The sequence below is a fragment of the Neophocaena asiaeorientalis genome, unplaced genomic scaffold, assembly GCF_003031525.2.
Source record: "Neophocaena asiaeorientalis asiaeorientalis breed wild unplaced genomic scaffold, Neophocaena_asiaeorientalis_V1.1 scaffold444, whole genome shotgun sequence".
In the NCBI taxonomy this organism is placed as follows: domain Eukaryota; kingdom Metazoa; phylum Chordata; class Mammalia; order Artiodactyla; family Phocoenidae; genus Neophocaena; species Neophocaena asiaeorientalis.
This window is the reverse complement of record NW_020172466.1, coordinates 64,865-80,369: the sequence shown is the minus strand read 5'-3', so window position 1 is coordinate 80,369 and position 15,505 is coordinate 64,865. Positions and strand designations below refer to the sequence as shown.

At 37.6% G+C, this 15,505-nt stretch overlaps 1 protein-coding gene across 1 annotated transcript in view; it reads right to left on the bottom strand.

Annotated features, from left to right (window-relative positions):
- The window catches only part of DNAAF6 (dynein axonemal assembly factor 6), a 33,093-nt gene that overhangs the window by 2,903 nt on the left and 14,685 nt on the right, over window positions 1–15,505 (bottom strand). Inside the window, exon 5 of the mRNA XM_024738138.1 lies at window positions 2,628–2,713. Coding sequence (XP_024593906.1) covers window positions 2,628–2,713 — 86 coding nt within the window. The remainder of the gene's footprint in view (window positions 1–2,627; window positions 2,714–15,505) is intronic.

Sequence of the window (15,505 nt, the reverse complement as noted above, 5' to 3'; positions counted from 1 at the left end):
GCGGCACGTGGGATCTTCCCGGACCAGGGCACGAACCCGTGTCCCCTGCATCGGCAGGCGGACTCTCAACCACTGCGCCACCAGGGAAGCCCCAAGTTGATGTTTCTTGCAAGAGATTTAAATAAAGGACAACCTTGTTCTGTACATATTCACATAATGCACTTTTTATTTTATGTAGTTAATAAATTATTTGATTTACATATCTGGGATAAAAAAAGGACATGGCTTTTTTAATGTTTCCTATTGGAGACATAACTATTTTCAAAGAAAGTGCAGAAATAGCTACTGAGCTGCAGTTCACTATTCCATTTAGAAAACATTTTTTTAGGTGTTTACGTCTTTGAATATCAGCCAACTCTCAATCTATTGGGTTGGCCAAAAATTTTGTTCGAGTTTTCTTGGAAGACATATGGAAAAACCCGAAATAACTTTTTGGCCAATGCAATAAATCAAAGGAGCACCGCAAAGGTGAGATAATCTAAAGCAACACACAAACAAAAATTAACTCATATTTGTCTTCAGAGTGTGTTTTTATTATCACATTCAAGGAATTCATTTATGATATTCTTAGAATTCATCTTAAAAACTAATGAAACCCCATATGAAGATAAAGTCAGGAGATTCTGAGACATTATACCATTTCCCCTATCTTTCTTCCTTTCTATCTACTCCATGTTGGGAATCTACATACCAAAACAATGTTGTAAAAAATGAAGAATTCAGCAAACTGTTTTATTTCTTTTCGATCTACAATGCTAAAATTCTGTTTTATTTATAATTTTAATGCAGTTGACTATCAATAGACTGATATTACTAGTCAATTCAGTTAAAATAAATTCACTTGTTTTGCCTTATAGATACATTAGCAGAATGTCCGCTCTTATCTTTCTTGGAGCCGGTAAGCATAGTGTTACAGGTGTCAAAGTTAGAAACTAAAGAAAGTAGATGTGAATATCAATAAACTAAAAAAACAAGACACATTTCCAATAATACAATTTCAGGTAATAGCATGGCTCCAAATCATGTTCAAGTGTTTAGGAAAAGTGATAAAAACTTTAATTCTATCTTCTGTCTTCTATCTTAATTAATGAATCTTTTTCTTAAGAGACAGTACCTTCATGCACTGAGCATTTAATGTATAAGTACTGTAAGATCCAAATGACCTAGTGCAGGCTACATTCTATGTGGAAAAATATCTCTGTGTGAGTCTTTCATTTAGTGAGCTCTGATAAATATCTGGAATGACAGCATAGCCAGAGCAGCTGCCTAAAGATGGATGGAGACAGTGAGAACTGCTAGGGGAACGGAAATTAACTCCATAGTGTGTAGATATGTGTGTGCTTTTAACAAGTGCACAAATATCATGAAAAATTTGACTGTTCATTTAACCAACTTTCCTTGCAAAGTTTGTGTGGAAGAGTAAATGCGCGTATAACATGTAATGGAAAAAAAATTACAATACTCCTTGAAGTGAATGGTAGGAATAGGGAATGTAATTTTTATAATATGAGACATTTTTTTGAGTGAATACATTTTTGAAATTATATTAAGTAATGAGAAAATATTTGATATGTATTCATCTGTAGATCATTCGGGGTTAAATGCATCTACTGTAGAAATCAAGGTTAAGCTATGCATGTTATGTTGGGTTGTTTACACACAGAAGTCTTTTGTACCAGAGATTTAATTTTATTATTTTCTTGAAGCCCTACAATCGACAAAGGACAATTGTAGGTACTGATAATGGAAGGAATTGTAGGTACTGATAATGCTAGGAGCTGACTGCTCCCCGCACCCAGTTTGAAATGTCTGTGAGTTACAAAGAATCACTGCACTCAACCAAAGTGTGCTCACTGCTATATATCCAGATGAAAAGTGAACAAAGCAGTGAGATATTTAGACATTTTATCTAGCACCTGCCAGGTTCTATAGATTCCCTCCTTATAGAGTTAGTTTTGAGAGACAGGGCTGATTTATCCAGGTTTCAAGATAAACATTTTTATCAGAATTTTACCGTATACATTGTGTTCGGGGAACATGATTTGAACTTGTATAATAACAAGACTATTTTGAAAATATCAAATGTTTAGTTGAATTATTCCATTATCATCTGCATTATTTTTAAATGTATTCATGCAACTTGAGGATCTAGTGATAAATTAGCTGTTAGAACGTTTGTTTTAAGCAATTGATAAGACTTTTTGTTGATTTTTAGATGAATATAATCAAATTTAACCTTAGAGCCCCACAGTATCCAATATGCTTAAAGATTGCTTCTTTCATGCCATCACTGTACCAGAAAGCTACATGCAAGACTTACAACTTAAGAGATTTTCACCTCTAGCTATTTTTCCTGACAGATAAGCAAACTGTATCTGAATGTCAAGGACTATTTCTTGGTGGTATCAACCTAATCCAAATGTATGCATGTAAAGTAGGAAAAAATCTAGGTATTTACAAATATATGTTTATATTACCTAGATCAAACATCTGAATGACTGACTTTTTCACTTTTTTTCAGACTTTAGGAGTGATACAAAATAATTATGTACACCTTTATAAAGGATATTGACTAAAGGTTCATTAATATTATAATATTCATTATTCTAGTTCTAAGTTTTACTCACTTATTAGGAGTACGGAGGTCAAGGGTCATTTCCTGAATGTTGAGTTCAATTTCAGAAGTGTTCGTATTTGGCAGTTTAATTTTAATCTGAAAGAGAAAATGAAAAATACTGTTGTCTTGAGGAACAGTTAATTTGAAGAGTGCAGTAAAATACAGGGGAATGAGAAGTAATACTTATTTAATGCCGACTATGTGCCAGACTATGCTCTTTCCTCGTAACAATCTTGAGAAGCAGTGATTATTACCGCCTCCAAAACTATTATAGAAACACTTTGGTTACATGCCTGTACATTCACTGCTTGAAGGTGCATACTAGTGCACCTGCTAGAGTTGGGGACCTTCAACTACTTTTATATCACTGGGTACTTTGTATAAAAAGTGGTTAGTTCTCATGTTGGGTGTGGGTTGGTGATGCCATGTCATAGTCTCCTGGTATAAACTCCCATACACATTTCCTGGAGAAATGTAGGGGTCCAGAAAAGTTGTTAACAGAACAAAAGAGAAATAACAATATGACCCCTACACAAAAATGGGACTATTTATTGATTTAGTAAGATTTCACTTAAAACTGTCTCATCTCAATTATGAGCTAGAAGACTTGAAATCTTGGCTATCTGGTGAGTTCAGAGTTGGAATAGCAAGCATAAAAGCAACAGGTTATAAAGGAAATACATATCAAATAAGTAGTGGCAAAAATTAGAATTCCTTATAAGAAGCTTAAAATAGGCAATGGTGTTTTTGTGATATAAAGTATGTGAATAAATACATGTCTGTGAGTTATATTTTACTTTATTGAACTGTATATAAACAAACATTTGTAAATAGAGCTCTACAGGTCCTACTATCTAAATATATCCTTTAGTTAATATTTTCATTAAACAAAGAATTACCTCCTAATTTATATTTTGAAAATTCATATCTTCTTAATTAGAGATGCTTTGAATGAGAGAAATAGAACATTTCTCAAAGAGGTAGTTATAGGGGCTCTACCTCAAATTAAATGAGCAGTCTACTGGACAAGAAAGACCTATTCTTACTTCAATAACATTCAGATCTGATAGTCAGGTTGAGATGTTCTTTAGTTGCAGGATGACTCATTTCACCTGGACTAAGAAGTACAAATATTTGCTTCTTTAGTTTGAAATGTTTATCTCTTTCAAGGTAAAAAATTATTTCCCCAGGGTTGAAATGACATTTGAGTAAGGAAAAAAAATTTATGACAAGTGAAATTTAGATACAACTTTTGGGTAGAACTTCAAAGTGGTTCTTAAAATTGTTTGCAACTCTAGTTAAGGGTAATTCAGAAACAACTCATTAATTTTTCCTCTTGAGGAAATTAAAATTGTGTACTAAAATGGTTTCAGAGGAGGGACAGGAGAAGGAACAAATTAAGTTCCCTAATGATACACATTAATATCTCATAAGGTAGAAGATTCAATGAAGAGTCAACAGAGAAACTCCTCCTGAAACATGAATCAGACTTCTTCAGAAATACTTTTATTGAATACCTGGAAAATAGACATTGTTATTATTGACTTCAAACTGACTGTACCCAAGACCTAACTTGTCCAGTATTAGTAAATACAGTATGTCACTGACCAAACAAAGGGATTGATGTTCCTCTTTTTACATAGGAGGCAAACTGAATTCATTTCAAAGAAAAATTATTTTAATAGGTAAACTAATGAAAATTGCTAAAAATGTTATTGGGAAACTTTCAACCTTTTGGGAGCTCAACCTTTGGAGTCAAACTTGGGCTTGAATTCTGGTTCTGTCACATATTATTGCTTATTAGTTATCTATTGTTGTATAACGAAAACCAATTATACTTCCTCCCCCCTTAATTTAATGGCTCAAAACAACAATAAACTTTTATTATCTTACACATTTTTCATAGGTTAGGAATTCAGGAGTGGCTTAGCTAGGTAGTTCTGGCTTAGTTAGGGTCTATCATGAGGTTGTGGTTAAAATACTGGCTGAGCTGCAGACATCTGAAGGCTTTACTGGGGCTAGAGAATTTGCATCCAAGGTGGCTCACATGGCTGTTGGCAAGAGGGCTCAGTGTTAGGGGAACCACTGACCAAAACCACCCGCCCTGGCCAGGCCCGACAGTAACCACTTGCATGAGTTATCTTACAACAGGAGGTCCTGGTAAGGAATGCGGAACTAACAAGCTACTACCAACCGAAGAATTCGGGAAAGGTTAAAAGGAGACGTCAGTCCATATGTCCTACCAACCTCCCAGAATCCTCCTTGCTGGAATCCGTCTTGGCTGAGCCATGCGCACACCAGCAAGAAGGACCCTGAGTCAGAGTGACTGGTGAGAGACAAGCTGGAAACTAACCCCATTACCATAAAACCTGAGGCTGAGAGCCATGTGGCAGAGCAGTTCTCCTGGGTTCCCTTGCCCTGCTGCTCACCACCCAGGTGCCCCTCCCCAATAAAGTCTCTTGCTTTGTCAGCACGTGTGTCTCCTTGGACAATTCATTTCTGAGTGTTAGACAAGAGCCCACTCTCGGGCCCTGGAAGGGGTCCCCCTTCCTGCAACATCTGTCCTTCACCACATGGACTTCTCCATAGGACTTAGGGCCCTGAGTGTCCTTACGACACAACAGCTGTCTTCTCCCCAGAGTGAATGATCCAAAAGTGTGAGACAGAAACCATGCCTTTTTAAAAAATGTAGCCTCAGAAATTATACACTTTCATTTCTGTAATATCCTATTGGTTATACAGGTCAGCCCCATTCGATGTGAGACGGGACTACACAAAGGGATGAATATCAGGAGGTGAGAATCATTGCGGGCCATCTCAAAGCCTGGCTACCACCATACCCAACACTAACTTCAATTTACACTTCTGCCTTCTGGCCTTATGAATAAAAAGTAACAGGAAAAGAGTCCACTAATTTAAAGTTTGTGAGATCCCTTTTTCCCATGTTCAGCCTGTCTTCGGGCAAGTAGTTGAAATTACTCCTTTAGTCTCTATAGGAATTCACCTTGGGGCTTTCCTAGAAATGGGTAAATGTAGGTCAAATTACTTACAAATTATTTTTCATTGTCATTCATTTATTCTCCTCTATGTGTTGTAAAAGAGCTGGCTTAATATGCCAAAACCTTTGGGGTGGGGTCATTAATGTGAGATTGTCATTTTGAGTTTTAAATTTCCTCTTTATTGTCTTGTTCTTATGCAAAATTTATATGACCAGGTGGTTCTTAAAATCTATAAGTGACTAATACAGGCTCCTCATGTCCTCTGATGAGTGTCTTTGATCATATTTTAAGTTGTTTGAAAATTGAAATGAGAAGGCCAAACAGCAAGTGTTCATTTGAGATCAACCATTTTAGGCTTCCTCCTGAACTGTCATTTCCTGAATGCCAGAACAAAAGAATAAGTGATACATACCTTATATATATAACTTGACCAGTCTATGCTACCTACTGAAATTTTAGTGAAGCTTAAGATATACAGAAAAATTTGGCCTGTCACTTTGGAAGATAGTCTTACTTTACAGGTTCTAGATATTGTAAAAATATTTTCATTTGACAGAAATACAGCAACTACCTCCAATATACTTGATTTTTAGCAAAGAAATTAAGACTATATGAGTTTCCATTTGAAACATAACATTAGGAAACTTTGATTAACAGAAAAAGTTTGGGTAGGACCCATTCTGAATTGCTTCAGTGATTTAATTTCCCATTGTTTTACTATGGAAACGCATGTGAGATATTTTTTCTATTGCAGCCATAATAAATATTTTATAAAAACTCTCAGGAACAATGATAATCTATAGGAAAGTGAAAAAATTTAAAGGTGATGGACCCCCTACTTTGAAATTGTTTAAGTATTTACCTCTGGAGAATAAAAATATAGAGGTATGTGTTCTCCAAAACTAGGACACAAAACCAACAGATATCTTTTAATATTAATGGATACATTTTCTATGAAGTTACCATGGTGAAACATTCCAGTACTATATAGCCATGTCTGTTTCATAAGATCATGGAGCATGACTCCTCTCCTCTCACAGGAGTCAAGAGTAAGCTCAGCTCATTCTGGAGTAAGAACACTCATCTACAGGACCTTCATACTTCTATTGTTTCCCACACTCAACCCCAAACGCAGCCTCACCACCGTTATCTGCCTTGAGACTACCAGAACTAAATTCATTATACTTTTATCTCTATGTGTCAAAATACAGGAGCCTCAGATTTCCAAGTCCTTCCTTATCACCTAATAATTACCATCTGGACTTCTATTTTGTTTCCATTTCCTACCCCTTACCAACTCATGTAACCCTCCCATATGGTCTTCTGGAACACACAGTACAACATCCCCTATTTCATAAGCCTCTTTTAATATTCTCCGCAATTTTTCTTAGTTTAACTGAAATCTGGATCTCCCTTGATGACAGATTCCCTTATAGTCTTCTCAATTTGTGCCTATATTTTTTTCCTCTCAATCCCCTTATATCACCGGGCCTGCCCCCTTCCTTCCAGCTTTTTAAAATAAACCTCATGTCTTTCACACTATACCACCAATTACCCTCCTTGTTGCAACCATCTACCAATTCCTGGGTCAGACCTCCCATCCCAATTTCTCTAAGAATAGTTCTTTGTTCTCTACTGATATTTCTACCATTAACTGCTGTCTTAAGTATTGGTGACTTAAATATCCACTTACATAACATTTCCACCATCCTAGCCTCACTTCCTGATGAGGTGAGATGCCTTCAGGTCTTTGAACAAATATTGCCTTCTCAGTGAGGTCTTCCCTGATCATGCTATTTAAAGTTGCAGCCACTACCTACACTAGTATTCCATATCACTGCCCCTTGCTTTTTTCCCCTTCACAGCATTAATCACCTTCCAATGTACAATAAAATTTATGCATTTATTTTGTTCATTTCTCTCTCCCACTAGTAAGTATGCTCTGTGAGTACAGTGATATTAGAACCGTACCTGGCACATCATAGGTACTCAATAAATATTTGTTGAGTAAATGAATAAGTGAATTTATGCAAAGATGTTTCAATATTAAGAAATTGAATTTACCAATAGATCAAAAGTAAAAACATCATATGATTTCCACAAATCTTAAAAAGACATTTAATCAAATTCATCATCCATTCCTGCTTAGAACTCTTAATAAAATCAGAATAGATGAATAGTTCCCTAACACACAAGCCAAAATTCAATATTGGGCTGGACGAGGAAACATTAGAAACATTCTAACTGAAGGGAGAAATAAGAAATAATACCATTATTTACCACCATTATTTAATGTAGTTCTGGATGCACTAACTCATGCAATTAAACAGGAAAGAGGGCTTCCCTGTTGGTGCAGTGGTTGAGAATCCGCCTGCTAATGCAGGGGACATGGGTTCGAGCCCTGGTCTGGGAAGATCCCACATGCCACGGAGCAACTAAGCCCGCGCACCAGAACTACTGAGCCTGTGTGCCACAACTACTGAAGCCCACACGCCTAGAGCCCGTGCTCCACAACAGAAGCCACCGCAATGAGAAGCCCATGCACTGCAACAAAGAGTAGCCCCCGCTCGCTGCATCTAGAGAAAGCCCACATGCAGCAACGAAGACCCAACGCAGCCAAAAATAAATTAATTTTTAAAAAAGGCAAGAAATAGGAGGTAAAATTATCATTATCTGAGGGAAGAGCATTCCAACTGGAATGAACGCAAGAATCAGGAAATAACTTGACATACTGAAGGCCAGGGTGGCTAGAACGTAATGAAAAAGGAAGAAAATGTGGTATTAGATGAAAGTGAAAAAGTAGGTAGAGGTCAGATCACATAGAGCCTCATAGATTAAGATAAAGATTTTGGATTTTGTTCAAAGTACAATAGGAAGCCATTGGGGGTTCTGGGCAAAGAAGTGATGTGACCTGATATATCACTTTTTAAAAAGGATTTCTCTGGACACTGTGTAAAGTTTTCAAGGGATCAAGAGTGGAAGGAGGGAGATGAATCAAGAGAGAATCATAATGGTCCAGGTGAGAGATGATGGTGGTTTGAAAGATGATGGTAGTTGTGGTGATAATGACAATTAGGTGGATTTAGAATATATTTTAAAAGTAGAGCCAATAAGACTTGCTGATGAATTGCATATGAGGTATAAAGGAAAGAGAAATAAGGAATGATTTAAGTTTTTAGCTTGTGCAATTGGGTGAATGTTGTTGCCATCTCCTGAAATGAGGAAGATCAGTAAGAAAGAGATTTGGGGAAGACAAGAGTTCTATTTTGGACATGTTAGGTTTGAGTTGCCTATTAAACAAGTGGGCAATGTCAAGTAAGTGGTGGGTTATATGAATCTGAAGCTCACGGGAGAGGTCAAGGCTAGAGAGATAAATAGTATTTAAAGCCATGGGACTAGATGGAAAGAGAATAGAGAAAGAAAAAGACATAGGTGTTTTTCACAGACCTAGAGAACTTCAGGCAGGAGAAGAAGAGCCAGTGATCTGGGACCAAAGAAGATGAGGACTGTCCAGTGATTTGGGAGGAAAACCAGGAGAGAGTGAGGTCATTAAAGAGAAAAAAGTGTTTCAAGAAGGAAGGAGTAATCAACAGGGTGGAATACTGCTGAGTGGTCACTCTCATGTCTTCAATCTCTCTTTTTCTAATTTTGTCCAGAACAACTCTTCATTTTTCAGGACTGTCCCTCTTATTGCAGTATTTAGAGCATCCCTGGCCCCTGAGTACTAAATGTCAATAACACTCTGTAGCCAAAAATGCCTCCACCCATTTCTGTAAGTCCCCTAAGGGCCCATACCATGACTACTTCTTTACAGTTTGTTCATTAAGTCTAGTGACATGTAGTAGGCAGTCAATAAACATTACATGAGTAAATGTAGAAAACTACAGGCCAATATCACTGATGAACATAGATGCAAAAACCCTCAACAAAATCCTAGCAAAGAGAATCCAACAGCACATTAAAAGGATCATACACCATGATCAAGTGGGGTTTATTCCAGGAATGCAAGGATTCTTCAATATATGCAAATCAATCAACGTGATACACCGTATTAACAAATTGAAGGAGAAAAACCATATGATCATCTCAATAGATGCAGAGAAAGCTTTCGACAAAATTCAACACCCATTTATGATAAAAACCCTGCAGAAAGTAGGCATAGAGGGAACTTTCCTCAACATAATAAAGGTCATATATGACAAACCCACAGCCAACATCGTCCTCAATGGTGAAAAACTGAAAGCATTTCCACTAAGATCAGGAACAAGACAAGGTTGCCCACTCTCACCACTCTTATTCAACATAGTTTTGGAAGTTTTAGCCACAGTAATGAACGGATTCTTGTCATCAACTGAAAAGCATTCTTAAGTCTCTCCTATCCTAAAAAAAACAATCTCTAAACCGAGCCTCCTCTTCAACAAACCATCTCCTCTCTCTCCTCCCTTTCACTGCTAAACTTTCTCAAAGAACAATCTATATTTGCTGCCTTCTCTTCCTCAATTCCTTTCCACTTCTCAGCTTTCTGCAACCCAGTGTTGGCCCCTACCATGCCTCTGAAGCTGGTCTCTTCCAAAAATCACCAAAGTCTTCTAAACTGATGAATCTAAAAATTTCTTCTGCATCCTAATCCTGCTGTACTTTTCTACAGTGGGAGATAGTTTTATAGTTTTCTCCATCTCTGCATATCCTTCTGAGTTCCTCTTCCTTTATCCATCCCTCAAATATTTGTGTTTTCTATGGTCAACCTGTGAATCTGCTTGCATAGGTTCAGAAGTTTCTGCCAGTTCTGGTTCAAGGATTCTGGACCATATAATTAAAATATTTGATTAAACCTCCTCAAAATGACATAATCAGAATGTAAAATTACTGATTTTATTACCAAGTAATATGTATAAGATATCTTTCACCCTTATTTAATACCTGACCTTAAGCCCATCTCAAACACCCTGTCCCTCTCTCTTACCTCTCTGTCTTTCTCAATCTCTATCTGTGCATCTATCTATCTCTATCTCTCTCATTTTCGGGGACTTTTATTTTCAACTCTACTAATTTTGGTATTATTTAAAATTTTAAATATATATAAATTCCATCATCAGAAATATATTAAGTCTTACAATTAGATTAGCTTTTAAGGGAGGTATTCATCCCCCCTACCATCGTTATAGAAAAATATTATGATATTAACTATAAATGTATCTATATTACTGAAAGAACTATAAGAAATTCAATTGAAGGTTTACTGTGCTGCCTGGAGCTGATAATAAGGAATTGTATTACAGCTGAAATATCCTTCTCCCTGACACACAGTCTGATAAATAACCAGTCAGGTAAGGTTAGCATAATCAGAAAGCCTACCATAAAAAGGTGTCCATCCTCCAGAATTTTAAATGGGAAAGAGAATCCACTCCATTTTCAAGCAGCCAAATCTATTTATTCATAAGAAGTAAATGAAAATGACTGTTTTAACCTTAACAGAGAAATCGGGATTTGAGAAGCATGCCATTAAAGAAAGAAGTGAGTTCTTAGACGACATGCAGACACTTTGCTCAGAATGATTGATAGCTCTTTCTGAGATGAATATGTGTGATAAAACATGTGACTCTTGGTTGTGTCTGCCAGATGGTGACTGACTCCTATGCCATCCCTGACTCTCACCCCGTTCCCAGTGAGGTTTAAAGATGGAGTAAGGCTCATATCCCAGTGAGGAGGTGACAATGAAAAATAAAAAGAGGCTTAATGGCTTGTTTTTAGTCACATTAACATGTCCCCTTATCAATATAGATCCATTATAGTAGGAGCACCAAAATATTATGTATCCATGGCAGCTCAAAAAGAGTATCAAGCCATCTGCAGATTTGTCCCCACTCCTAGGACAAATGATGGGCCATTTGGCAGAATATCAACAAACCTAGCCCCATTCATTTTTGGATTTTAGAGATAGTGTGCTGTTAAACACCCATGGGTGAAAATGGAAATCCACTGACCTACTTCCCCACTGCACCCATCCCCATTTCTGCCACAAATAGTCCTATGGGGAAGCCAGGCTATCTGCTTACATATCTTTGATACCTAAAATTCCCTTTCCACTCTCCCCAACTGGCACCCAAGAGGTCAGGTACCTCAGTAATCCCTGTTTCTCAGGGGTAGGCAGGTTCTCATTCTTCCCATCTTGTTTCTAGGACAGCTTTTTGGCTTCCCCGTCATCATTGTTTGCATTTCTAAAGCCATGTCACAATTCCAACCTCATTTCATTGAGCCGATGTCTCTTAGTTTTCAATACCTAGCCTGGAACTTGAGTTAGAATTTACAATGTCTCTGTTAGAACTATGTCTCTGATTGTTGACCCCGTCCCAAGGGCCATTTATTCTGTCCCTGGTTAGTCCCATTTCTGCAAGTTTCCTAGTATCCCCCTCAACTCCTCCCCCTCTCCAAACATACACATGTTACTTAAAAACAGTTCTACTTCATTCCAAGCCTGATGAAAGCCAGCACTCTGTGGTATTATATTCTAACCCCTGCAGAGAGCAAACACCAACTCTGAAAATCAACATCTCTACTCTCTGTCTTTGAATTCCATAGAGACTTGTATTTCTAACAGCCTGCTGGACACATCCAACAAGATTTTCTACAGGCACTTCAAACTCAATATTACCCGAACTTAATATTTTTCTTATAGAACTTTGTCTTCTTTCTCTTTTGCATTCCATACCTGATCCCTACAACACAAACGAAACCACCTTTGTTTACTCTCATTCCAAAAGTAATAGTAGTTGTAAAAAATATAGAAAATTCAGATGAGCAAATATGAATTTAAAAATCTCTAAGACTACCATCCAGATATAAACCACTTTACCTCCCCATATCTCGATTAATGCCGTCACCATTCACCTAGTCACTTAAGCTAGAAATATGACTCCTGTTTCTCCCTTACATATCACATTCAACCACTTTCTAAATCCTGTCGATACTACCGTGGATCCTTGAACAACACTGGGTTTGAACTGTGTGGGTCCACTTGTATGTGTTTTTTTTTTCAATAAATACATACTACACATCTACAGTTGGTTGAATCCATGGATGCAGAAACACAGATGTGGAGGGCCAACCATAAAGTTAGAAGCAGATTTCTGACTGTGTGGAGGGTAGGCGTCCCAACCCCTGCATTGTTTAAGGGTCAACTGTACCTCTAAAATGTTTACTGAAACCATTCTTTCCTCTCTATCTCCACTGCCATAGTCCAGGCTCTTACTTCTCTTACCTGAATTAGTGCAACTGTCTATCAACTGGTTTTCCTATCACCAGTCTCCCAAACTCACACTCATCTCTTACCATAATCTCCACCAACAACTGGAGTTGCTCTGAAATACACATCTACTTGTTTAACTCACTTACTTTAAAACGTCTAGGAGCTCTAATGCCCATAAAAATAAGTCCAAATTTCATGGTATCTTAGTCTGCTTGGGCTGTCATAACAAAATACTATAGACTGGAAAGTCTGAGAATGCCAGACATGCCAGCATGGTTGGCTTCTGGTGAGAGCTCTCTTTCTGGCTGCCTTTTCACCGTGCTCACATGGCAGGGATAGAAAGCAAGCAGGGCAAGCGCTCTGGTATCTCTTTGTATAAGGGCAGTAATATCATCATGAGGGCCCCACACATGTGACCTCATCTAAACCTAATTACCTCCCAAAGGCTCCATCTCTGAATACCATCACACTGGGAGTTAGGGTTTCAACATATGAATTGGGGGGGGGGCACGATTCAGTCCACAGCATATGGTATGATATTCAAAGACTTTTACAACTACCTCTAAGATGGGTATTCTGTTTTATCTTTTATTACTCCACACCAGTGCATTCTGGGGCTCCAAGAACATCACATATAGTTCTCAAAACACATCATATACTTTCACAGCACTATGCCTTTGCTCATTCTGTTTACTCTGCTTAGACAGCTGTTCCACCCTGGCAAACTATTATGTTCCTCAAATGTCATCACATCCCACCTGTTTTGTGAAGTCTGCTTGGATTTCCTCTTTTTTGTACCCATATCACTTCTATCAAATTCAAACTGCCTGGACTCAAATCGTAGTTCTGCCAGAGTTTAAATGTGTGACCTTAAGCAAGTTATTTAACTTCCTTGTGCTTCAGTAACCTCATTTGTAAAATGGGGATAACAGCACTTATTTCATAGAGTTTTGGCATGGGGAATAATGAGTTACTATGTGCAAAGTTCTTAGAGAAATGCCTGGCACATAGTAAGCATTATATAAATTGTTTTCTGTTACTATATCATGTTAAGTGAAGACAATCAGGATAGAAACTTTTATTTATGGGCTGTAAATGTAGGGAAATGGCTCCACTATGGCATTCTGGCAACTGTGCACTATTCACATAGGCCACATAAGCAAGGCTCAACTTCAGTCTGCCCTAGGTCTTGGCAGAACATCCTGTGATTCTCTTAGAGCATGAGAAGATAGGCAGTCTTGTGAGGAGTTGCCTCAAGGCTGTTTCTTATCTGTCTTTCGACCTTGGAGGCTCCTTATCTTGCAGGAGGATGCCATGATGTTTCAATGAGGCATAGGATTTTCCACCTCCCTTCCCCTGGGTATAGAGGCAGGCTGTTAAACAGCTTAGCTGCAGTCTATAGTTGGCTCTTCAGCAAGAGTGCCTCACTACTTGTGTCACCTGTCATCTGGCTCCTGTAGTTCAATGTTGTCCTGTGGGGCAAAGGGACATGGGGAGCTGATACCATGCTGATCTTGCTTATGCCGTCTGTATAAGTAATCAACTATATCCTTTCGGACTTGTTTCCTTATTGGATGGATGTATGAAAATATGTGCTGCTGCTTATGGACTATTTGACCTCTTAACAGTTAAGCACCTGCAGAGAAGGAGAACCTTATATCTATTTTGTTCAACACTGTATGTCAAGGGTCTGGCCTGTAGTAAATGCTCAATAAGTATTTGTTGAATTTTAAAAATTACAGAAAACAATGATAAATATGTATTCAAGGATATGTATCAAATCCATTATAGTAGAAGTCTTGTGGGGAGGGATGGAGAGTATAGAAGATAAAAGAGAAAATATAATTTAAGATAAAATAAAATAAGACAGAGGCATTCTACTCATGAAGTTTAAGGAAAAACATGCATGTCACCTAGGAGGAAACGCCCTCTAGACTCTCTTATATCAGTGTAAGAGGCATTGTAAGCATGACCTTATTTTCCCAACTGTAATATAAGGAGGAAAGTCTAAATCAACATTTTCAAACTGTGTTACAAAGAGCCTCAGTTTTTCTCCTAGGAGCTGTCTCATAGATGATAGCACCCTTTTAACCAAGGCAGTAGTACGTGTTTTATATGTTAGGCTTTCTCACAGAATCTTGTTTGAAGAAAAGAGTTGGCAGCTAAAAACAAAACAAAACAAACCTGCAAACCACTGGCCTAGTTCTAGCTCTAAAATTAATGTACAGCATGATGACAATAGTTAATAATACTGTATTGAATATTGGGAAATTGCTAAGCGTAGATTTCAGGTGCTATCACCACACACACCCACACACACAAATGGTATGTGAAGAGGTGATATGTTAATCAGCTTGACTGTAGTAATCATTTCACTATGTATATGTATACCAAATCAATATATTGTATACTTTAAATATATACAGTTTTTATTTAGAAAATAAAATGCCCAAATACAGATTAAGGCACGGGAAGTTTGGTAACTACAAACTCAGGAGTAGAGCAGCAGGCATAATTTGGATAATGGAACTCTCTGGGTTGGGGTTAGAAGGAAAAGATGGAAGGTTTGCTGAAGACATACATATTCTTAACTCAGAATTTTGTTTAGGATCAACACTTTGATTTAGGACTCATAAATCTTGC